The sequence below is a fragment of the Protomyctophum bolini genome, assembly GCF_963924005.1.
Source record: "Protomyctophum bolini genome assembly, chromosome: 9".
Classification (NCBI taxonomy): Eukaryota; Metazoa; Chordata; class Actinopteri; order Myctophiformes; family Myctophidae; genus Protomyctophum; species Protomyctophum bolini.
Genome location: NC_137870.1, coordinates 22,168,724 through 22,193,185, shown reverse-complemented (window position 1 = coordinate 22,193,185; position 24,462 = coordinate 22,168,724). Strand labels below are relative to the sequence as shown.

Below are 24,462 nucleotides of genomic sequence, written 5' to 3'. Positions count from 1 at the left end.
ACGGGAGTTCTCAGAACTTGTTGATGCATCTTCCTCCGCCGTATCTTCGTCTTCCTCCTCTGTCACTCCTGCTCCCTCCTCCTCTTCATCTTCCTCCTCCTCCTCTTTGGTTTCTCCCTCAGGGAGGTCAACCCAGTGTCCGGGCAGGAGTGCAGCAGAATCGTAGGAGGAGCAGAGGGGTCCCACGAGGTGAGTTATGAAAGACTCTTGGAGCTTAGCCAACTGTGGTGCTGAGCGGTCCATGAATGGGCTGATGGTAAGGCCCAAGCTCGCCTCTTCATCTCCCTGGAACAGTAAGAAACACAATTTACAATGTAGGCATTTAGCAAACACTCTTATCCAGAGAGACTTACAATAAGCAAGGTAAGGACATCAATGCAGAGAGACAGTGTAGAGACTGTAGAGCCTCCCTAAACTACGATCACAGGTAAACCAGGAACCTAGCATCAGTCTAAACAATATACTATCACAATAATAAAATAATAAATCATACAGTACAATAAGTATGATTAAGCCAGTAAAATGTACAAGTGCATAAAATAATGTATATGCATGAATATATATATAATATTTTTGAGGGGCACTAGCTCCTCCTATAAACAGCTATAGTGTAGATTCTGTCTTAACACAAACAATGCCATTGACAATGTATGGAGAATTTACGTCATGTGTCTGAGCAAACCGCTGTCGGTATGTCGGTGGAAACCCTTGGCCAATAAGAGACCACCATTCTTGGTGACGTAACTAAGGTATGTTTCAAGGTTGGTATAATAGGGTAAATAATTTATTAGAGCGCCCCTCACTTCACATGGGTGTGATTATATATTAAATACATTTTGTATATATGTTTTTGAGGGGCCCTCCTATATGCAGCTTTTAGTGTGTTTGCACAAACTTTGTCCTACACAAACATTGCATTCCCATTGTCATAGTGTAAACACAAGCTAACGTTTCGGTCGTCAGACCTGCAGGCATGCCTGATGAAGGTCTGACGACCGAAACGTTGCTCAATAAATCTAAACTCAAGTGAAGACAGTGTGCGGGATTCTTCTTTCTCTACTTCTCAGTTAAAATAGGTGATAAAATAGTAAAATAAAAACTTCTACATTCTGATAGTAAACATTGTTATAGTATTGTTCATTAACGGGGTCTCCCCGTATCTCTAGCTTTATAGTAAACAGAATATAAATGGCATACGTTTTAGTTTTCCAGCAGGAAGATCACATACTGTACCTGTTGGTAGAATTCATTGACGATCCCTTCTGTCCACTTCAGATGCAGCTCCTTACACTTCAGTGGACCGTTGATGTCCGCCAGCTTGATGCACATCTGGCACACCAGCAGCCGATCGTTCTCATTGCTCCAATCGATACCAGACACAGCTTCATCACCTACCTGAAGAGGCATGCAGAGGGAGGTGGCTATAAAGGCTTCTCTATTTGTGGGTTCTCCAAAATGTTGACTTGCATTTGGATAAATGTGGTTTTAAGGATTCTGAGGTGCAACATAACCTTTTATCGGGATGTCTATATATATACCACAAAAGAACTAAGAAGACGTTGCCTTCTTAAACTAATGGCCTAAGTCGTTTTAGTTTTTCAGGAAAAAACAATCCAAAACAAAACAATATGATATTTCTTAATCATTTCATCAAAGACGTTTATAACAATTTATGTCTATTAAATAACACTGTTATGTAACATAATAGGATCAAATTAAATTAAATTAAATAAGATTAAACCTTACTTAGGCCAAAACATTGCCTATTCCTATTTTGACCTAAGTCACACTCTTATTTTGGCTTAAGTCACACTCATTATTTTTTTTATAAAAGGGGCGGGATCAGCACGATCCTTTTCAATTATGACTTTGGTGATTTTACCAGAGGTGGCCAGTGCCGTGATGAGTTGATTTACGCCAAAAAAGAAATTCCTCACTTAGGCCATTAGTTTAAGGTGGTGAAATACATTGAGAGGAATTTTCTTTTCTTTTTTTGTATGTTTTTTTTTGTGGCTTTCACCTTTTTTTATATTTTTTATGGAGGGCTGACAGGAAATGGGGAGAGAGATGGGGGGAAGACATGCAGTAAAGGCCGTCGGGATCGGGAGTTGAACCTGTGGCACACTGCCAGACTGGGTTACCAGCCAAGGTGCCTGGACCACTGAGCCATGGCCCAGGCCAGTGAGAGGAAAATTAACCCTAACCCTAACCTGTAATAACTTTGTCAAGATGCCATAGATGGAAGATGGTTTGATGGTCATTATCTCTTGCCTTACTCTTTGCTGATATGGCCTATGGCATGTACAGCCCTGCCAGTTGGCTATGTTCACCTTTGCATTGAATTCTGCCAGGAAGTCAAAGTGTTTCTTGAGGTCAGTGGCCAGGATGGCCTCGATCACAAGGAAGCGGAAGCGTTTGAACTCCACATGTTCCAAGTTGGACAGGAAGTTGTACTCTGGTCGAGACATGAAGAGGTTCCAGGCTGAAGCGGCGTGGTGATTCTCCAACACCGAACGGTCATTATAGAGAACGGCCTGGAAGGGGTGACAATCGAGAGAAAGCAGAATTTCATTGATTTGAGAGAATTAAAATCATGCCCAAATCCTGGACGTGATCAGTATTCTGTTCCTTTGCTAGATGAAGCTGCAAGCTAAATATGCTGCATCCTTCACTAGATACAGTACACCTCGATAGAAGATCAGTAGGTGTCAATCTCCACAATGAGAAGCTCAGATGATCTACTGTCATTATCTCCAAATTTGTTCTACTGCCACCAGAATGTGGAATGCCCTACCAACTCTCATAAAAAGTTAAGTCCTTACCCTCCTTCAAAACCGCTCTAAAAGAGCACCTACAAGTGGCTCGAATTTATAACTGACCCCTGTAACAATGCAAGTAAAAAGTCTTTCACCAAAAATGATCCTACCCCCCCCGACTGTTTACTGTACAAATCTTTCTTTCTTATTACTACTCAACTGTATGTTTTTTCATAGTATTGTATATTATTATTTGTCTTTAAATGTCTTGATTAATTGAATAGTTACCACATCATTGTTTTACCAGCACCACTGTGAAGCAGTTTGTTTATGTTTAAACAGTGCCTTTGTTGAAAATTCTCTCAACAGCATCCTCAACAGCCATGTTGAGCCGGTCATTTATCATTGCAGCTGAAAAATGCTCAGAGCATAAAGAGAAAATAAATCTGAGAAGCTAAAAACGTTTATAAAACATTGTAAGGACCTTTCACACAATATATATTTGTATTTAATACCTGTGGAGCACTGGTGGCCACCAAGAAGGCATTTGTTCTTCCAGGGTGGTCGTAATCGTGCATGGCTGCTGCAACATATAGGGCCATCAGCTCCAAGGCAGGGATGAGGCCAGAAAGGCAGCCATAACCCTCCTCCAACTCTGAGCTCATCTTGGATGTCAGGAAGCCTGAGGTATCTGGGGTAACAGTATGAGTGTAGGATGAGTGGAAGCCTGAGGTATCTGGGGTAACAATATAGACCTATGTGTTTTATATAAAGCTATTTTAAAGTAAGACGCTAACTAAATTATGTTGACAAAGTTGTGCCACACAAGAAAATTTGATTGAATCGTAAAGAATTAAAACAAAACAAGAATCTCAGTGTTCTCAGAGTGAGCATGTGGAAACTCTGAAACACTGATTACATACAAGGTTCAGAAGTTTTGTTCCTGACTCAACTTGGCTCACAGCTTTTGGAAGAATGAGAGAGAGAGAGACTGATGAAACAGATGAAAAACAAACCTGAAGGTTCATTCCACTGTTTGTCTGCTGTAGGAACTTTTTGAATCTCTTGTTGCAACCCATACATTGGTATATTTTTTATATTATATATTATTGATCACAGGATCAGTGAAAACGTATTCAATGAGGCAGGCAAAGATTTGAGTTTGACATTTGTGCCTACTATAAGTACTGATTTGTTGAGGAAAGTTAACTTAACCCATTCTGGACGGGAACCCCTTTTGGTGTTTTAAGCCTTATGTTATACTTTGCGCTACGAACATGTAGATCTGCTTGAAAAATCATGAAAATGTGGCGCAAATCTTTGAATAATATTCTTTCACAGCGAATGTTTTTAAACACACTCACACACACACACACACACACACACACACACACACACACACACTACTGGGGGTGCCTGGACCAACATATTTTCAGATGTGGGTCCGCGGCCACAGATTTCAGATGTGGGTCCGCGGTAGGGTCACCTGGTAGGGAACTGGTCGGAATAACGTGTTCCTTCCACGCGCTACGTCCGGCCGGGTAAATTCCCCCCTGTCAGGTGAAAAGAAGCAGCTTGGACTCCTCATGCATAGAAGGAAGCATGAGGTCAGTCCGCTGCCCCCCCAGGTTGGCAGAGGAAGTGTAGTGGCCAGGATTACATTAGATAATTGACACTGGGTGAAAAAATGGGTTGCAAAATCGTGGGATACAAATTATTTAAAAAAAAAGAAAAAAAGATGTGGGTCCACGGCCAAATACAGATAATTCCGGGGGTCCTTGACATGGAAAGGTTGAGAACCACTCACATAGAAACATAGGTTTTTCAAAAAACTGTTTCAGAAGCCATTACCGGTATTTTAGAATTGGCCTCAGGTCTAAATGGGTTCAGTATTCTCTCGAAGAGAGTCATATGGGGTCCAGCCACCAGGCGGCGCAGGCAGGACATTACATGTACTCACTAACAATTCCATTGGATCATGACACTGTTGCTCAAGTTAAGGTCCTTCACCCAGCCCCACAGGTATATAACGGGGGTCCCGCCTATTCCTCCACTTTTCTGCTCAGATGCACACAGCTACGTACTTGCTAAGAATTTCCCTCGAACAATCGGGTCTCGAATAATGAAATGTTTGATCATCATGAATCACCAGGATCCTGGATAGCTTGATCCTAGGCTTAAAATAATTGATATAAATATTTTTGGAAATCTCAATGGGAAAAATCTATGGGGTCTGACTCTGGAGCAAGCGTTCAAGGTTCTGATCGTTTGGGGGAAGAAACTTTTGGATACTCTTAAATCTCCTACCAGTTGAAATGAGTTTAAGGAGATGGTAGAAGATAATACCTATACCTATATTTGACATAATTTATGGCAATTATGCCAAAGAAGAAAGGTTGCATGACTTCACCATGATAATAGATTAATGTCTGGATATCACAAACATGGACTTTGACTCTTAACCCATTCTGACCTGAGATCAGATTCATACAAGGTTTCCACTGGACACACACTGGTCTGATTAACCCATTCTGACCTGAGATCAGATTCTAAAAATGTCAGTCGTTCTTCGATTTTTCAAAAATAGCAGACCTACAAGCTCGTAGTGTGCCACTCGGTGGCGCGCTATGTGCTTGTAGATCTGCTATTTTTCAATGGCTAAAGCATGACATGATGGCAACACCAAAATGGGTTCCCGTTCAGAATGGGTTAAGTCACCTTTCTAAGTTAACTGGATGCAAAATGAATGAATCTCATCTGCCAAAGAATAACAAGCACAAAGTCACCTATAATAAGCAGACAAGCTAGGCAACACTGGCGTGCCTGCCTGGCTGGCTACATACTGTGTGTTCATCAGTCCTCACCAACACTGGAGCCATGCTCTGTCAGCAGTGTGGGCAGGCCTGGCACAGGTTGAGTGGTGAGGTACCACACTGCATGCAGCACGTCAGTGGCATGGATCCGATTGTGGTCTGGGGAGAGAAACAGACCCGGCGACACCACATCAACTGAATGAGCTACAAGACCACACCATGTGCATGATGACATGAAAGAAACCATTCAGGAAGTAAGACTATGAAATGTGATTATGCCATGGATTAAAGCAAAAAAATAAAATCTCACGACCGAAAGTTTTGTATGTGCACTTCTTCGGTATCATAGAAGTACCTGAAATGCTGCACAAACAAAAGGCGTGTGTTGTCATACGATGATGTCATACTCACATGGGATGTCCCTGTATCCATTCTCCAGAGCATGGAAGTAGTTCATGAACTCTTGGACAGGAATTTTGAAGGTCTCAAACAGGCCTGTGTCCTCAAATAGCTTATAGGAAACCTTAGAGACAATAAGGACCATCAATCGGATACATTGTTCTTTCATGTAATCAATTGATACAAGCACTGAGCTATGGTATTAATACCATAGGTGCCAAAATGAGGGCCTATGTGCCATATTTTTTCATATGTTACCGTGAAATCGTAACTAGTAAAATCGCGAAAAAAATGAATGTGGGGCGGCCGTTTTTTCCGGCACGGGAGGCCGTGTCTCTTTGTGTCTGTCTGTCTGTCTTAAAACAGTCTTTTCTTGTCTTGATGGTTCTAATAAAATCCAACATGTTTAATATGATCAAATGTCTTTAGTCTTGGCTCATGCTCATATGAAGTTCACTGATGTGAATATAGGGAGCAGACCTGTACAGTAGGCTACATGGATGGAGAGTCCAGCGGAATCTCCATAAGACAGCTTGTTTATCATAAGGTACAGTATATTTAGAAACACCATGATGACATTTTGAAGAGCTACAGTACAGCCTTCGGACTACATTACTTTGAATAAATAATAAATGTTGTGCAGCTTGCAGCCTATCACACAGGCTACATTTGAACCTTTTGAACTCTTTGACTCGTTTGGTCTGTTAGTCATTCCTTGCGATTATATTGATGAGATTATATTGAAGAGAATAAAATCAGACCCGTCTGAACTGAGTGGTGCTGTACTGTACTCGTGCTATAGTACTGTACTGTACTGTACTGTACTGTACTGTACTGTACTGTACTGTACTGTACTGTACAACCTGAACTTGCAAAAATACTTAATGAATTGTCCATTTAGGCCCTACTTTATTTAAAAAAGAAATAGCTTCAAGCCACAGCTTGTAGATCTGCTATTTTCACTAATGATGGGGAAAAACATAAAAAACATTTTAGAAAATATTTTGATATAATAAAGGTATATATATATAGTATATAATGTCAAAAAGGGAATATTTACTGGTGGCGACCCATGCAAATGGATCAGTGACCCAAAGAAAGGTCCCGACCCATTGTGTGGGAAACACTGATCTAGGGTTTACCTGGCTAAGGATGCATCCTCTTTTGCTGTGGAACTTCTCCATCAGGGTGAAGACAGGGAAGTTCCAGTTGGTCAGCTGACTCATCAGAGGTTCTAGCTCAGACATCACCAGAGGCTCTGGAGCCAGGATGGGCTTATCCTAAGGGTCAAATACCAAGGTTCAAAGGTCAATGAACACATGGCATTCATACAAAAATGTGGAAAGAATGCGGTTACATCTACATTAGCCTGAGCTAACGTGTTAAATTTCTGATCTATAGGGGTGGGTCGCGGCTGAGATTTGCGCACGCCCTGATTGGATCTCACCGATCTGTCCGTCAGCCCTGGCCACTCCTCTCCCACCTAGTGAAGCGCTACGTCACATAATTTGGAGCGACACCCACCCGGAAGCGTTGACTCCCACTTCTAGACCAAGGCAGCCAATGCGTTCCTCCAGGCTTTCATTTTTCGCGCAGACGAAATGAAAGCCTGGGTATCGAGGCTACATCTACATGGGTTACGTACTGTAGAGTCAATTTCATCATGTATATTTTGGTTTGGCTGAGGTTTGCAGCTACTCTAATTATAATTATTTAAAGGGTACTATAAGGTATACAGTTGCACAAACTTTAATAATAAATTCTTAACTTCACAATATTTTAACCAATTGGATGACTTTGGCAGAATATTCCGTCTTTTAAAATCCTACTGCTTTTGACGGAATTCTCCATCAATACTCCATCAATGTACTTTATCGATATGAAACTGTCTCGTTTGCTAGGCAACACCTTCGTCACTCACGGCACAAGGAAACGTGCGCCTGCATTCCATAGGGTCCCATTAAAAGTAGAATCTTATATATATCATAGCCGATTATGAGATTTCTATATCTGGTTGATTAGTGTTCTGGCATTTCCCAATACAACATTAGGGGAGCACCTATGATGTCGAGTTTGATTGCTAGGAACTGTTATAATGACAAATCAGTTTCTGCATGGATGATTCAGGAAGACACAGAAGCAGTGGGGAGACTGTGTGGACACAGGAACGCAGCTGCGCAATCCAATTATGGAGTGTGACTGTTTAGCGAGTGGATTTTGAATTTTGTGTGAAACTTTGAATGCACATTCCCCAGAGGCCAAGGAAAAACCTTTTTCTTCTGCCTTTTATAGTGCCACCAGGAGGCCGATATTTGTAAAACACATTCACATCCTTCAGATTATGTCCAGAAATCCTGCAAATCAGTACACAGTATCTCTATAGCCAATAAACATTGGCTTCCAAAGTTTGCAAGATTGGCCCGGTTTGAACAAAATGCCTCAAATCATGAAAGCAGAGTGCAATTTGAGGGAAACTTTGCACGCGCATTCGAAACAAACGGTGGGAATAAATCCCACCCTTTTCACATTGGTCTGTTATAACGCCACCAGCTGTTGGACTTGGACTTTTGCTAAACACATTTTTGGAACAAAATGCTAATCATGACTTTGAATGTGAATTTCAAAGACGTAATTAGAAATGGCACCCTTTGCAGATTGGCCTATTATAGCACCACTAGAAGGCCACAATAACATACCTGGCCTGGTGGAGACCTGTCCTCCAATGAGCACTTTTTCTAGTTATGTCTGTGTACAACTGGATGCTAGAGTAGGATGATTAACATTAGTGTCAGCGTTAATTAGCCAATGGATGCAGTTGGTTTTAGCATGAATCAGTTTACAAGTCAATTCCACAACGCCAGACAAACCTATAGACATTGCATAACAAGAGCCAATCTATTAAATAATACTATTAAAGCTAGGCCCTGCCTCCCTACCTCTGGGGTCGAGAGGAGAGGATGAAGAACGATGCCTTCGGCCTGATACGGCCTGCATTCTTCTCGTGCTTCGGGAGGCTTCTTACCCCCCTCCCCCTCCTCCTCGTTCTGTGCAAAGTCACTGCTGTCACTGTGGTTGGTCTCATAAGTGCTGTCATAGGTGCTGTCGTAGTCTGACGAGGCCACTACACGCTCATCTAGCGATATGACACAGAGAGAAATTACAATAGCAATTATAAATGATACATTATATATATATATATATATATATATATAGAGAGAGAGAGAGAGAGAGAGAGAGAGAATTATCAATTCCTTTTTGAAATTATACTAGCAATCACTATCACACAATGGAAATCAACAAATGAGAAACTTGCCAGTTGAATTTAATAAAATACTCATTGTATAATGGAAATTGTAACAACCTTTACAGTGTTTTGCTGCATACCTGTTATTCTCTCTGCTTTGTCAATGGAATCGGCAACATGATTTTGCTGGTTGCTGAATGGTCTGCCACAGCTAACAACGAAAGAGAGGCAGTGGATGAGAAAGAGGCACGAGTCCTGTCTTGTTAGTTGTTGACACATGCCCAACTGAACCGGCTAATGTTGTATAATGTTGTATTCAAATTATGATTATGTTTCATTCTGTCCAATTTCCATTTCCTTCTCAACATCTCTGGTGAACATCTGCAGAAAGCTCTGAAGGAAATGGAAGGGAAGTTTGGTCAAGGGTAGTGTGGGCATCTCATTTTCAACTAAATCATATTTCCATCTCTCTGTTTGTGCATCGAACGTGTGTGTCTCCGAGGGAGGGATGGGGTCACAGCTCACCTGCCACAGAGTGGTGGAGGACACCAGTGAGGGGGGTTGGCGGAGCTCGGGGCGCTCTGGCTATGAGTTAAGGCTCTGTGGTGGCTCCTGGAGGCCACAGAGTCTGTCCGGGGCTCTGCAGGCTCAGGGAACTCAACGGGACAGGTCTTGGTGGTAGGGCTGGGCACTGGCGTGCCCTGGTTGGGAGGAGAAGGGCATGGAGAGCCCAGAGGTGATACGTTGGAAGGGGGGAAACCTAGAGGAAGAAATTGAATAAATAAATTGAATAGATGCTACAATGGTGTGTTTTTGCTAGATAATACTGTAAGGCTGCACGTTATTAGAAAAGCAGGCAATATTTGATACCGCTATTGAATACGTTGTATTTTTGCTTCAGATTAAGGTTAGCAAACTACAGACATTAATTCAATATGTAAAACAAATATCTAATAATATTTACCCTGATGCCATTCAGGATGGAAAATAAAGAAAATAGTTTCCTGAGGGGCTACTGGGAAGTACTTGATATGAACAGAAAACGTTCAGTTGAGAGGGGTGGGGAGGAGCAGCTGTGCTCAACTTGATTTGAGTAGCGCGAACTCAAACCCCTATTATTCCTTATACCCTATTATACCCTCATTAAATGCATGCACACACACACACACACACACACACACACACACACACACACACACACACACACACACACACACACACACACACACACACACACACACACACACACACACACACACACACACACACACACACATACCTGGTCTTCCCAGTGGTTTGCTATAGAGGTGGTTGGAGGTGATAGAAGCAGTATAAGAGGCAGACATGGAGCGGCTTTTGGAGATGGTCAGCATTACAGAGTTGTTCCATGAATCACTGGGTAAAAAACTATAAAGAGATTAAAAAAAGAAAGAAAGAAAGAAAGAAAGAAAGAACATTATTATATTACACACTTCATGTTTGAAAGGCCTGGTCAAAGCTCAATTCAGTAATACACTGGTCAGGTCAATGATAGAGACAAACACAACAAGGCGATTTGCATACTTGTGCCTCTTCACCACCATCTGGTGGACACATTTGCAGACAGCGACATAACTGACATACAATCAAACAATATGCAGGCATAAACAAACACACGGAGTCATTACAATTTTTGTTTTGCCTTGCTTCACCTTCGCAGCTCAACTAATTACACATACTCTATATTGTTTATACAATTTGTCACCTGAACTTGAGAGGCATGGTCTAAAATCGCTCTTCCTAATACAGACCACACCACACTACTCAAATTGTTCCAGGGAACAGAGTTGAGACACAAGCAAAGTCAGAGATATCTCCCAAGGCAATAAGTAGGCTGGTCCTACTTATTGGGGTGAATAAGTAAACAGATGAGATTCACAGTATACAGTATAGTCTATACTGTATACTGTGAATACTTATTGTTTACTTATTATAGACACTTGTATATGACATAACAGAGAAAAAACACTGTATAAAACCAGTGGCTTCACATTATTTTGTGCAACCCTGACAGATCCTATATATCAGAGTGACTTTCATTATACAAACCATGTCCTTCATTGCTTATTCGAAAATTAAATTACTTTAGTTGCCTTTTTCTCACAGCATTACAGCCCAACAGGCCAGTTCCAATCTGACTTCATATTACTTCACTGGATTCTGACAAAAAATATGATTGTATGATTGGTTGATTGATTGATTGATTGATTGTTTGATTGATTGTTTGAGTGAGTGAGTGAGTGAGTGAGTGAGGGAGAGAAGGAATGATGACGGGATGGAGAAAGCAAATGTATCACAAGCAGAACAATGGCTTTATGTAAAAACAGGAACAAACAGTGGGTTTGATACATAATTTATGTATTTATTTAACATTTTCTGAAAAGCAACAGTTTTTGGAAATACAAGGTTTCCACCCTACAGCGATGACACCAGTGGACTGCACTATATAAAGATGGAGCAGGAAGCCGGTGTGTCACACAGGCGACACAGTTATCTGCCCCATGAAATAGGACTTTAGCCCTATAGTTTCAGACCTTGACAGAGGGGCGTCGTCTCAAGCAAACGAGAGACACCACCAAGCGAGCTAAAGCGAGCGAGTTGCCGTGCCGAACATTGCAAGGTTTGCTTGAGCCGACTCAGCAACGTCCGAGTTGCGATCCGATAGGCACAGAATAACCAGTAAGCCGCCCTTACAGTATCAGTCAAAAGGGAGACATCGAAGAGGTCGTCACGAGGCGTGACGTCACGAGGCGTAATGGAATGGCAACCATATTATGGAGGTGTGACCGACCGAACGACTGATGCGTTTTGCAAGTTTTCATAGTAATCTGCAACCTTTGGTCGCAAGAGATCCTCGTCCCCCCTACAATGTCTCACCCAATCACAAGCCGCGACGCTCCTTCCAGACCCTCCCTTTGTGGGGCAGAAAACGGGGTCCCGTCAGACAGAGGACAAGTAGGCAGGGAGGAGAAAATTGATGCCCAATGAGAGTCAAGTAGAACTTGAGTGTACAGTGTGTCTCCAGAGGGGCGATTAGTTGTAGGCATACAGCAGTGAATGAATGAATGTGTTGGGGACAGGTTAGACAGCTCGATGGGTTGCTATGGTTACTATGGTCACGTGGTGTTTGGTGGTGTCAGACAGTTAGTAAAGTCAGCTGTTCACCGGTGGCATTTCATGAATGGAAGGAGAGGGGGTGAATGACGGGGAAGTCCAACTTTGCTGACCGCTTTATAAACGCTTGTTATGATGCCAAATCCATTGTTTTAACTACCTTTAATAAATGAATAAAACGCAGTACACTGGAGAAGTGAATCCTTGGCATGCAGCGCGTCTGGCAGTACATTTCCCCGCTTTTAGCCTCTCGGTGGCTTAATAAGTTCGTCGCCATACAGAATGAATGAACGAACGAACCATATTGTAGATGTAAACCAAGGCATATAATGTGAACGCACATGTTCTTTTGTTGTTTGATTATTATTGTATGTGTACCTATTGGTGTATGACAGCAACACTATGCCACTATCTGTCCAATGTTTATGCAAATGCTTACATTTTGAGTGTCAAGGTTTACGCAAACATCAGAAACTGTTTTATTTTGAACACTTTGATATAGAAACTGGACTTTTATGGCTAGAGTTTTTTTTTAATCTGCTCACGGGGTCATAATTGCAAATCTTGCACAGGATTTCTTATTTCTAATATTATTAGAAATTCTTCTGCTAGCTCATTTCTATTATAGCTTAATAATGCATTGCTCATAATTTGCAAATCGTTATTTGAGTGATTGAGTCAGTCCAGTCAGTCAGTCAGTCTGCAGTGCTGTGGTGAGAGCGGTGTTACCTGTCAGTGGTGTGTTTGATGCTGGCAGATCGGTCCCTCCCACGTAGAGGGCCTGGTTCCATGGTGGGCAGCCCTGTGGCAGAGGTGGTGGTGGTCCACGATGACGAGATCTTTCTAAGCAAACCTGGGGGCAAGCTCCGCCTGAGACGCTACACACACGCACGCACGCACGCACACACACACACACACACACACACACACACACACACACACACACACACACACACACACACACACACACACACACACACACACACACACACACACACACACACACACACACACACACACACACACACACACACACACAGTAATATTCCCAATGTTAAACTGTGTGTTCAGCAACAGCCACAACTTTGCAGTTTCAGTGCATATTTCAGCTTAGGGAAAATATCCCCTCCAACCGCTCTGGGTACGTGGAATCACCATTGCAGATTCCACAGCAGAAACGTTTTACCATCGTTAATTATTGTGTATGTGCGAGTCTGTGCGACATTGTGAGTGGTACCTACAGTATGGTATGACCGTATGAATGGCGATTAGCAGCAGTTATCTCATTTACTGCCATGGTTTCCCAATGGCGCTCACTGCCAAAGATGACATTTTGGGGGTTTTATTGATTTTGTTTGCTCGGCTAGGCTGTGGTCCGTCAGAAAAACGATTCCCCCTCGTTCACTGCTATGCTAACTGAAATCTTAAAACACTTTTATCTCATATTATTTTCTCAGATTGAAGTGTTTGATCCAAACGGCGATGTTCACGGCTCATAACGAAAGCGTCGCTGCCTCGCTGTTTCGTGGCTAACATTAGCCTAGCTGATTTTGCTAGTGGATGCCAACTGACTATGTATTCAACTTGTCTAATCTCAATGAACAAGTTGCTATCCAAAATCCTGAGGCCCCCCTGCAAGGAGGAGGAGGGGGCGCTTTCACCACAGTGTAGCCTATAACATCATGGAAGACTCACTTATCATCTTCTACGTTGCCCCCCCTCGGCGATTAGAAAAATAGCCTATTCCGCATTGCTCTGCCCATAAATCCATGCTCCCGCAACAAAACAGATGTAAACATTGAAGCACATGGACCTCACACAGACTATAAGCCCTATTCGCACGGGATTAGTATTACCCCAGGCCCTCAGGTAATATGGAATAATCACGGAGGACGTCTGTGTTTTTAATCCTGTGCGAATCGACCATGTCGGTGATTTGGACTGTAATAATTACAGGCCAAATTACCTACCATAATTCAGCAAACACAGGGGTCCCAGGGTAATACTAAACACAGGGGTCCCGGGGTAATACTAAACACAGGGGTCCCAGGGTAATACTAAACACAGGGGTCCCGGGGTAATACTAAACACAGGGGTTCCGGGGTGATACTAAACACAGGGGTCCCGGGGTAATACTAAACACAGGGGTCCCGGGGTAATACTAAACACAGGGGTCCCGGGGTAATACTAAACACAGGGGTTCCGGGGTGATACTAAACACAGGGGTCCCGGGGTAATACTAAACACAGGGGTTCCGGGGTGATACTAAACACAGGGGTCCCGGGGTGATACTAAACACAGGGGTCCCGGGGTAATACTAAACACAGGGGTCCCGGGGTAATACTAAACACAGGGGTCTCGGGGTGATACTAGGGGTCCCGGGGTAATACTAAACACAGGGGTCTCGGGGTGATACTAGGGGTCCCGGGGTAATACTAAACACAGGGGTCCCAGGGTAATACCAAACACAGGGGTCCCAGGGTAATACCAAACACAGGGGTCCCGGGGTAATACTAAACACAGGGGTCCCAGGGTAATACCAAACACAGGGGTCCCGGGGTAATACTAAACACAGGGGTCTCGGGGTAATACTAAACACAGGGGTCTCGGGGTGATACTAGGGGTCCCGGGGTAATACTAAACACAGGGGTCCCGGGGTAATACCAAACACAGGGGTCCCGGGGTAATACTAAACACAGGGGTCTCGGGGTAATACCAAACACAGGGGTCCCGGGGTAATACTAAACACAGGGGTCTCGGGGTGATACTAGGGGTCCCGGGGTAATACTAAACACAGGGGTCTCGGGGTGATACTAGGGGTCCCGGGGTAATACTAAACACAGGGGTCTCGGGGTGATACTAGGGGTCCCGGGGTAATACTAAACACAGGGGTCCCGGGGTAATACTAAACACAGGGGTCCCGGGGTAATACTAATCCTGTGCGAATAGGGCTAATACCGGACAGCGATGATGTCACTCCCCGGACTGATGTAAAATGGGGGGCCAACCAAGATCTATTGCAGAGTTATAGTTTAGCTATAGCTTTGGGTGAGTGAGCCCATCCCTGCTGGGGGCCTCCCCGCGGTGCCTCCCTTTCCGATCACACAAACACTTCGCTCACAGTCACACAAATCTGCCATTGTAACGATACACATGTTGTCGCCCCCCCCCCGTCTCTCTCTCTCTCTCTCTCTCTCAGCTATTTCATAGGATATGATATGATATGATATTATCACTATGAAAACAAAGTAAACATCAAAAATAGTAAGGACATGTCTTTATACTGTCTCTGATATATATACAGTCCATTTTTTCCGGTGCATAGCCTACCGGAGGCCTTGTTGACTAGATTTATAAGCTATTTTGAAGCTCCTAGCCTACTGAAATGATTGATTATTTATATGGAGAAATCACGTCATTTAACATGCATCTCAATGGGTGAGAAGCACAGGTTGCCAGGCCTTGCAGGTCACTGTGCTACAGAGAAAAGCAAATGCTATTCAAATGCACAGCACAAGGGAGCTGAATCACCAAGTTTAAACATCATCACCTCATGCAGACCACTGAATTCCCAATGAGTTGGAATGAGGCAGCATTTCAATGAGTTCCACTGCATGGGCTGAGCAGTTGAGTGCGTTCAGGCAGTGGCATTTAAGCCACTAGTCACTCTCTTGGTTGGCTATCCTGCATAGCATCACACGCTTTATTTAGTCTCTCCGCTGCCTTAAGTGCCTGCATGCATTTTGAAAAGCAGCAGTCTTGTAAAACATTAAATAGACCCCTTGAAGCCTCTGTGTTATTGTCAGCTACGTTTGAGCTCTGCACAGTGCTAGTAAGAAGGGGTGAAATGGGGAAGATGTATATGCTGAGTGAGATACACACTGTGTCTTTGTATTTGTTTGTTTGTGTTTGTGTCCTAGTTTTAGACCTTTACCTCACATATAATAACAGCATATATTGACCAGTTGTAATGCTAAAAGGACCATAGCTAAATTATCAGCAGTAATATTATTACTGCTGATATAACTTTCCATTATCGTTATGTTGTGTCATGTACAACGTCCGTTTTTTGGTTGTCATATTTGTACACGCAAACACATAGCCAATGCTACTGTTGTCAACTGTTCTCACCACCTCCCCAAATTTCTCTAAACCTGAGAATTAGTTTGTCCCTCAGATTTTTTGTTTGTAATCTCCCGACCACAGTTTTTCCTCGTACACAATTGAGACGTAACTACATATATCATGGAGCAACTAATGAGGTCACCAATCTCATTAGATAGGATACATCAGGTGGGGAAACGCGGCAGAGCATCAAGGCCCCTGTGGCCACAGGGCATATCACTTTTTTGAAGGGCATAATGACGAGCAACAGTGGCCCTGATCGGCAGTTATGTTTAGTAAACAAGTAATCAGGCTAAACATGCAAAAACATATATGGTTCTTTAACATGACAGCATGGATTTATTCTGCATTACTATAGCACTCTATACACAAAGCGAACATTCACACACACGCGCACGCACGCGCACACACACACACACACACACACACACACACACACACACACACACACACACAGCTATAGGTTCAGTGTCTTGCTCAAGGACACTTCGAAATGAAGCCAGGAGGCTGGGCTCTGATCCTGGAACCTTCTGGTTCCCCAACAGAAACCTACCTTTGGAATGGCCAGCTTCTCTGTTTTGTCAGCCCCCTCCTCCGAATCAGAGCAGGCGTGTATGTCTGCTACTGAGGTGCGGGGCCGATGGAGCGACTGGAGACTGATGTGGGTACTGAGGAGGTTACTGACGGCCCTCAGGGAGCTGCAGGTCTTGGGGGGCAGCGAGGGGTCTGCCAGCAGATCTGAGATCAGCCCATGGGCCTCGCCCATCACCGCGATGTCAACCATCACGCTGGTGCCCAATGACTATGGAGAGAGAGGAGAGGAGAGGAGAGGAGAGGAGAGGAGAGGAGAGGAGAGGAGAGGAGAGGAGAGGAGAGGAGAGGAGAGGAGAGGAGAGGAGAGGAGAGGAGAGGAGAGGAGAGGAGCACACTGTCATTTGACACGTCTTTTCTAGCAAACAGTTATGATGATTCAACAGTGAAAAGACGACGGTCACACTATTACTGATTTACTATACTGAGTCACTAAAGAGGCAACCTGAGGAGCAGGCACCTGTGCTGTGTGTAGAATGAAGTGAAAAGTAAACAAAACAGATGACAGAGAAAGAATTGTACAGTGCACTGATTCCAGACTGTGCGTGTGTAATCAAGACTATTACCTGAGGATTAAAAGGTTATGAGAGTATACTCCTGGATTATACTATACATTTTAGAATTTTAGAGGGGGTCCTATACACAAAGTACAAAGTAAAATGTTACATACAATAAAGATACATTTTTGTATACACATAGGTAACATACAGACAGTAGTATCACTGGGAATAGTGTCCTGATAAAGCTGTGACCATAGCGTCACTATGTCAGTAGGTAGGTATGCTTATGCAGGTGAGAGGGAATCATTATGTGCCAGTAAAATAACTATCAAGCAAGCCAAGACATAACATAACAGCTAAACTAACCCCAGGCCACACAGCTGGCCTGTGTAAAAAAAATGACTAACACAACCTTCAGAACCTGTGTAAGCAACGTGCCACATGATTTTCTTAATTTGTTTTCTTAAACAAAGAAATTAACTGCTCAAACAATCTAGGGGCGTGATGAGATGAGCAAATTCACCAAGCACACAGGAAGATAGTTCTTGGAAGAGTGCTCACATCGTGTGTGTGTGTGCGTGCGTATGTACAGTATGTGTGCGTGTGTGTCTTCAACCTGAACAAAACACATTAGGCCACTCCAGAGCTTTACGACATCCTGCCATTGTGACATTCACCCATTACCTGGCAGTAATGGACTCTGTTTGGCTAATGTCAGTGGGAACAATGTGCGGGTGTGACTGTATGTGCGTGCGTGCGTGCGTGCGTGCGTGTGTTCGTGTGTGTGTGCACTGTGCATGTGTGCATATTGAAACTTCAAGCTGATTAAGGTAGCAATTAACAATTTAATTTCAAATAAGTAAACATGTAAAAGATTCATCCATCCATCCATCTTCAACCGCTTATCCGTAGTCGGGTCACGGGGGCAACAACCAGAGTGCTCCAGACTTCCCTCTCCAGAGCAACATTAGTGACTTCCTCCTGGGGGATCCTGAGACGTTCCAAGGCCAGTGAGTCGATGTGTTTCCTCCAACTACGCCTTGGTCTGCCCCGGGGTCTCCTCCCAGTCGGACGTGCGTCGAGGACCTCCCTATATTGTAACCAGATGCCCGAACCACCTAAGCTGGCTCCTTTCCAACTGAGTAGTCAGCTGTGGGGTGGGGGTAGGGAACTGTGATTGACATTGTGAATCTGTTTGTTTAACTGTATGTAATGTGTTTTATTTTCGTTTTATTTTTTGTTTTGGCATTATTTATTTATTTTTGTTTTGTATTTATTATTGTCAAATCATTTCGTGATAAGATTTTGTTTGTATTTGTGCTGCCAGGGGGATGTGGGGGGGAAAAAATATATGTAAATTGTTGAAAATACTTATTTGTACTGTAAAGAAAATAAATAAAAATATGTTAAAAAAAAAAAAAAAGCTGGCTCCTTTCCAGGCGAAGGAGCATATACTCAGAGTCTCTCTCATGTGACTGAACTTCTCACCCTATCTCTAAGGGAGATGCCAGCCAGAAAGTTTCGGCCGCTTGTATTCGCGACCTTATTCTTTCGGTCATGACCCACACTTAATGACCATAGGTAAGAGTAGGAACGAAGATTGCTCGGTAGACAGAGAGCTTTGCCTTCTGGCTAAACTCTCTTTTCGTCACAACAGTGTGGTACAGCGACTGCAATACCGACCCTGCCGCTCCGATTCTCCGGCTGATCTCCTTCTCCGTCATTCCCTCACTCGTGAACAAGACCCCGAGATACTTGAACTCCTTCACCTGGGGTAATGCCTCATTCCATACCCGGACTGCACAATCCATCGGTTTCCTGCTGAGAACCATGGCCTCAGATTTGGAGACGCTGATCCTCATCCCAGCCTCCGTACACTCGGCTGCGAACCGGTCCAGTGAAAGCTGAAGGTCTTGGACCGATGGTGCCATCAGGACCACATCATCTGCAAAAAGCAGTGATGCAACCCTTAGCTCACCAAGCCGAATACCCTCTCCGCCACGACTTCGCCTTGAGATCCTGTCCATGAAAATCACAGGATAGGTGACAATGGCAAATGCACAGCCCTGGCGAAGGCCAACCCCCACCGGAAACGAATTCGACTTACTCCCGAGCACAGCTCTCGCTTTGGGTGTACAGAGATTGGAAGGCCCTCAATAAGGTCCCCCTAACACCATACTCCCGCAGCACCTCCTGGGGGACCTGGTCATATGCCTTCTCCAGATCCACAAAACACATGTAGACCGGATATGCGTACTCCCAGGCCTTCTCCAGGATTCCTGCAAGAGTATAGATCTGGTCAGTTGTTCCACGGAATCCACTTTGCTCCTCCTGAATCTGAGGTTCGACTATCGGCCGGACCCTCCTTTCCAGCACCTTGGCGTACACTTTCCCAGGTAGGTTGAGTAATGTGATTGTCCATTGCATAGCCTACTGCAGGCCTGGTTGACTAGATTTTCTTGCTACTGAAATGATTGATTATTTATATGGAGAAATCCCATAATTTAACATGCATCTCAATGGGTGAGAAGGACAGCTTGCCCAGTCTCCTCTTCATTTTATTAGTATTATTATTATTTTATTTAACAGGGACAACACAAAAAACAATGTATCAAGTTGTAAAAACATGAAACCGTTGCGTTGTACATAGGGTATATAGCCAAGGCTAATTTGCAACCCCAGTCCCTGGTTGGGTCTTTCTATGCAAACCTATACAAAAATTAAAATAATAATAAAAAATAAATAAATACATGCAGATGCATCTAATCGAATAATATAGGCCTACTATACTAATACTATTTTACAACAAACTTACAATACCCATTACATTGAGCTATAAAACAAAAGTAAACATAATTACTCAGGTAACCAGTCAGACACTATACATGTGAGCACAGTTGGTTTGATTTCAACCATAGTTTCAGTCATCTGTAGAACACATTACCATCCGTCTCTAGTTTTAGACCCGTAGGCAACGAGTTCCAAAGGTTTGCCCACTTTACTGAGAAGGCAGACTGTCCGAAAGAATTGTTACACCTGGGAACAATACAGTTACCACTTGAGGCTTGTGTAGTGCTCTATTGGAGCTCGGAAGACTATCAACCAGAGAACAAAGGTGAAACATGACCATGTAAACATTAAAAACCCACAACATTTTCAAATGTAAAAAGGATGTGTTTTTTTTAAATACCACAAAGGTGCCATCTCATCGGTTTATGATCCATGATTTTTATAGCCTGTTTGTATATTACATAGCATACATGCATGTACAGTTTTGGCTCCTTCTATGACGAAAACAATTTAAATTTGGTTTAACCTTCTTGGATATATGCTTCACCTGCTTTTCAAATTGTAGGTTTTTATCCAAGATAATTCCTAAATATTTTACTCCATCTACAGTACCTCACTGCTAACGTACCTATTGGACAAGGAGGGTTTGGGGAAGGACTTAGCGTGTGCGTGTGTGTGTGTGTGTGTGTGTGTGTGTGTGTGTGTGTGTGTGTGTGTGTGTGTGTGTGTGTGTGTGTGTGTGGCAAAGAGAGAGAGAAAGCGAGAAGCAGAGAAAAAAAAAGCAGAGAGCAATGAGGCCAATAGCAAACAGCTGGACAAAGACATGTTTCTGAGTACACAGGCATGAGCACGCATGCACACACACACACACACACACACACACACACACACACACACACACACACACACACACACACACACACACGCGCGCGCACACGCACGCGCACGCACACGCACACGCACACAGGACAAATGTGGATTACATTATTCAAATAAACTAGAAATACGAGGAAATAAAAGGAGAAACAGTATCCAACATCAACTTTAACGACCGCCCGACAGGACTTTTCTTGGTGTTGCATGGTACTGTAAGACTACGGTCATTCGGGTCAGTCGTGTAACTTCCCCAACGTTAAGCTGTGTAGGGTCTTCAACAACACAGCCATGCAAAATAACATTGACAGCTATGAGGTGACGGAAGCTTGTCTTGCATAGCAACATAGTTTCTAAACTATTTGGATTGGCATTATTTGGACAATCACTTTTTGGGGTGGGGTTTAGCGAAGGGATAATTCAATGTTGTTGTAATTGTTTAGGAAACACTGACACAGTGGATAATCAAACAGAGGCTTTAAATTGTTTTCATTTTTTGTCTTATTGTGATAAATATCGCATCGTGGACTTGATATTGTGATATTATGCAATTTGGTATTGTTACATCCCTGACCCTGATGTATGTAAAACTTAACATTAGTAGAATTAATTTCCATTGTAAGTGATGAGCATCAGCTTATGTACCCAGGTGTAACAACATGGACATATCAGATAACTCATCTGATATCAATCACTCGTACATATATAATCCTGCCACACTACAAGAGTTTTGGAAAGTCTTTTAAAAGACTAAATTAGACTACAATGCAGTCTTTTAAAAATCTTTCCAAAGACTTAACCCAACAAGCATAGCACTGCATGACACGCGTGTCATGTGATCGGGTGTAGCCAATCGGAAGAAGTAATTTGCGGTGCGATGCTAGGGGGTAATATTGGCGAAAATGAAGTAAAAACAAAGAAAGCAAGCTCATTGAAGGTGGTGAAAGAAGCCTATATTGGTGCCAGAGCACAGATCTATGTCGCACAGGCTCGCTGAGCGTCGTCGCATTAGGAGATCGAGATCAAACAGTTTGGCCTAATACTACCACACCGGTTTGCAGAAGCCTCCACACTACACAGAAATATATCCTGCATGTCATGGGGAACGTTACAGACCACATTCCATGCATTCCAATGTCATATTTACCATACAGTCTGCATGTTTATGATAATATATAATTGCACACTTGGCCTTTCCTTCACAAACACCTTCCTTGCTGTGACGCAAATATGTCACAATTTTGCAACGTGGCTGTGAGGGCCGAAGGCCCGATCTTTAGATGGATCTAGTCCTACAGTACGTTTCTACACTATGGTCACATTCTCACCTAATACTTCGGTAGACTCATGCGTATGGGCGGAGATTTTGGGATTCTTGCATATTTCATTTGCTGCAGTTTGCCTTCACACTGTCATCCGTAGCAATTGGAAACGCAGCAGGGGGGACCTTTATCAATATCATTCATAAACCTAGCCTACAACACAGCCTACAACACAGTGAAATCTATGGTGATAAAATTATACTCATAACGTGCATGTGTCGTGCCGGGTGCCGTGCCGTGCCATGTCGGGACATCTTTGCGCTGCGTAAAAATATGCCTTCTCCGTCTCCAACTGTGTTCAGCTCCTCACCCGCCACATTGTTTGCTTCATTTCCTTTATTTACTGCGGATTGCATTCACACCTGCACCGAATCGTAATCAAGTGCGATTGGAAGCGAAGCGAAACCCCCGTTTTTGCTCGGTGTAAATTGCGGTTCTTTGATACGCATTAGGATTCACACCTGCCAAACGAAGTGCACTTTCTGAAAATGCGCAGCAGGATTCGTTTTAATCGCAGCAAAGCTCTCTGGTGAGAATGCATTAAAGGACCACTTCACCACTTTTCAACCTATGTTCATATAATAGGTCCTCACTAATAATCATGAAAGAATTGTGCAATTTTTTTTCTACTCAGTCTGTGTCTCATAGGAGGGCTGTGAGCAGTTCAGAAACCGCCTTCCAGTGACATCATCGATTTACAATTTACAATTTAGGCATTTAGCAGACGCTCTTAATCCAGAGCGACTTACATTAAGCAAGAACAAAAAGCATGGGGAATACATCACATAAAAACATATATCATGAAACATGCGTAAGCTAAGAAAGTAACAGTGGAATATCTATAATGAAACTATACATATAAGCTATACATCTATACTACTATGATATACATTATGTACTATGACGTGCTATGACTACATACAATACAGTGTGGAGCAGTGGGGAATACACGCTAATAGAAACTGCAGGCTTTCTAGTCCTGAAAAGTTGCAATGCAAAAATGGAAGCCATCGTTCTCACGATGTGAAATCTAAATATTTTTGTAAAAAATCTTGCGTAATGATGATGTCACTGGAGACACAGACTGAGTAGAAAAAAATCGTGCCATTTGTTCATGATTATTAGTGAGGGTTAGCCTACCTAGCATTCAATATTATAATAGGATATATACGGTATTCTAAAAGCTATAATGTTATACAATGCCTCCAGGTACTTGGTGAATTGTATATTTACACAGCATACAGTGATTTCTGTAGCAGCGGAGGAAAGACATGCATGTCAGATTTGATTATATATTCTTGATAAATAATAATGCTGCTCTCTCTCTCTCTCTCTCTCTCTCTCTCTCACACAGTACATTTCCTCCAGCTCCCTATCCATTCTCCACTTCCTCTTCAATTCTCTCTATTTCCACCCAAGTCCCCAATCCCCACCCCCACCTCTGAATCCTCTCGTGAGAGATACTTAAGGGATATAGAGGCAGATCAGGCGTAAAGGCAGCACTGTGCAGATGGTGAGAGCAGAGAGAGAGAGAGAGAGAGAGGAGAGAGAGAGAGAGAGAGAGAGAGAGAGAGAGAGAGAGAGAGAGAGAGAGAGAGAGAGAGAGAGAGAGAGAGAGACAAAGACACAGAGAGGGAGAGAGAGAGAGAGAGAGAGACGTGAGAGATGCACAGAGACACAAAGACACAGAGAGAGAGGGAGAGAGAGAGGGGGAGAGAGAGAAATAAAGACGTGAGAGATGCACAGAGACACAAAGACACAGAGAGAGAGAGAGAGAGAGAGAGAGAGAGAGAGAGAGAGAGAGAGAGAGAGAGAGAGAGAGAGGGAGAGAGAGATAAATAAAGACACGAGAGATGCACAGAGAGACACAAAGACACAGAGAGAGAGGGAGAGAGA

The 24,462-nt window shown here is 43.2% G+C and overlaps 1 protein-coding gene and 1 long non-coding RNA gene across 2 annotated transcripts in view; both read right to left on the bottom strand.

Moving 5' to 3' along the window:
* LOC308321575 overlaps positions 1 to 24,462 on the bottom strand; it is a 287,191-nt gene that overhangs the window by 9,165 nt on the left and 253,564 nt on the right. The window lies entirely within an intron of this gene.
* The window catches only part of LOC308320769 (cGMP-inhibited 3',5'-cyclic phosphodiesterase 3A-like), a 66,875-nt gene that overhangs the window by 1,594 nt on the left and 40,819 nt on the right, over positions 1 to 24,462 (bottom strand). The window contains 13 exon segments of the mRNA XM_080771431.1: positions 3 to 285; positions 1,234 to 1,395; positions 2,331 to 2,534; positions 3,272 to 3,447; positions 5,621 to 5,728; positions 5,981 to 6,092; positions 7,111 to 7,248; positions 8,905 to 9,101; positions 9,353 to 9,423; positions 9,738 to 9,972; positions 10,492 to 10,619; positions 13,095 to 13,243; positions 17,044 to 17,292. Of these exon segments, the coding sequence (XP_080627557.1) occupies positions 3 to 285; positions 1,234 to 1,395; positions 2,331 to 2,534; positions 3,272 to 3,447; positions 5,621 to 5,728; positions 5,981 to 6,092; positions 7,111 to 7,248; positions 8,905 to 9,101; positions 9,353 to 9,423; positions 9,738 to 9,972; positions 10,492 to 10,619; positions 13,095 to 13,243; positions 17,044 to 17,292 (2,212 nt within the window).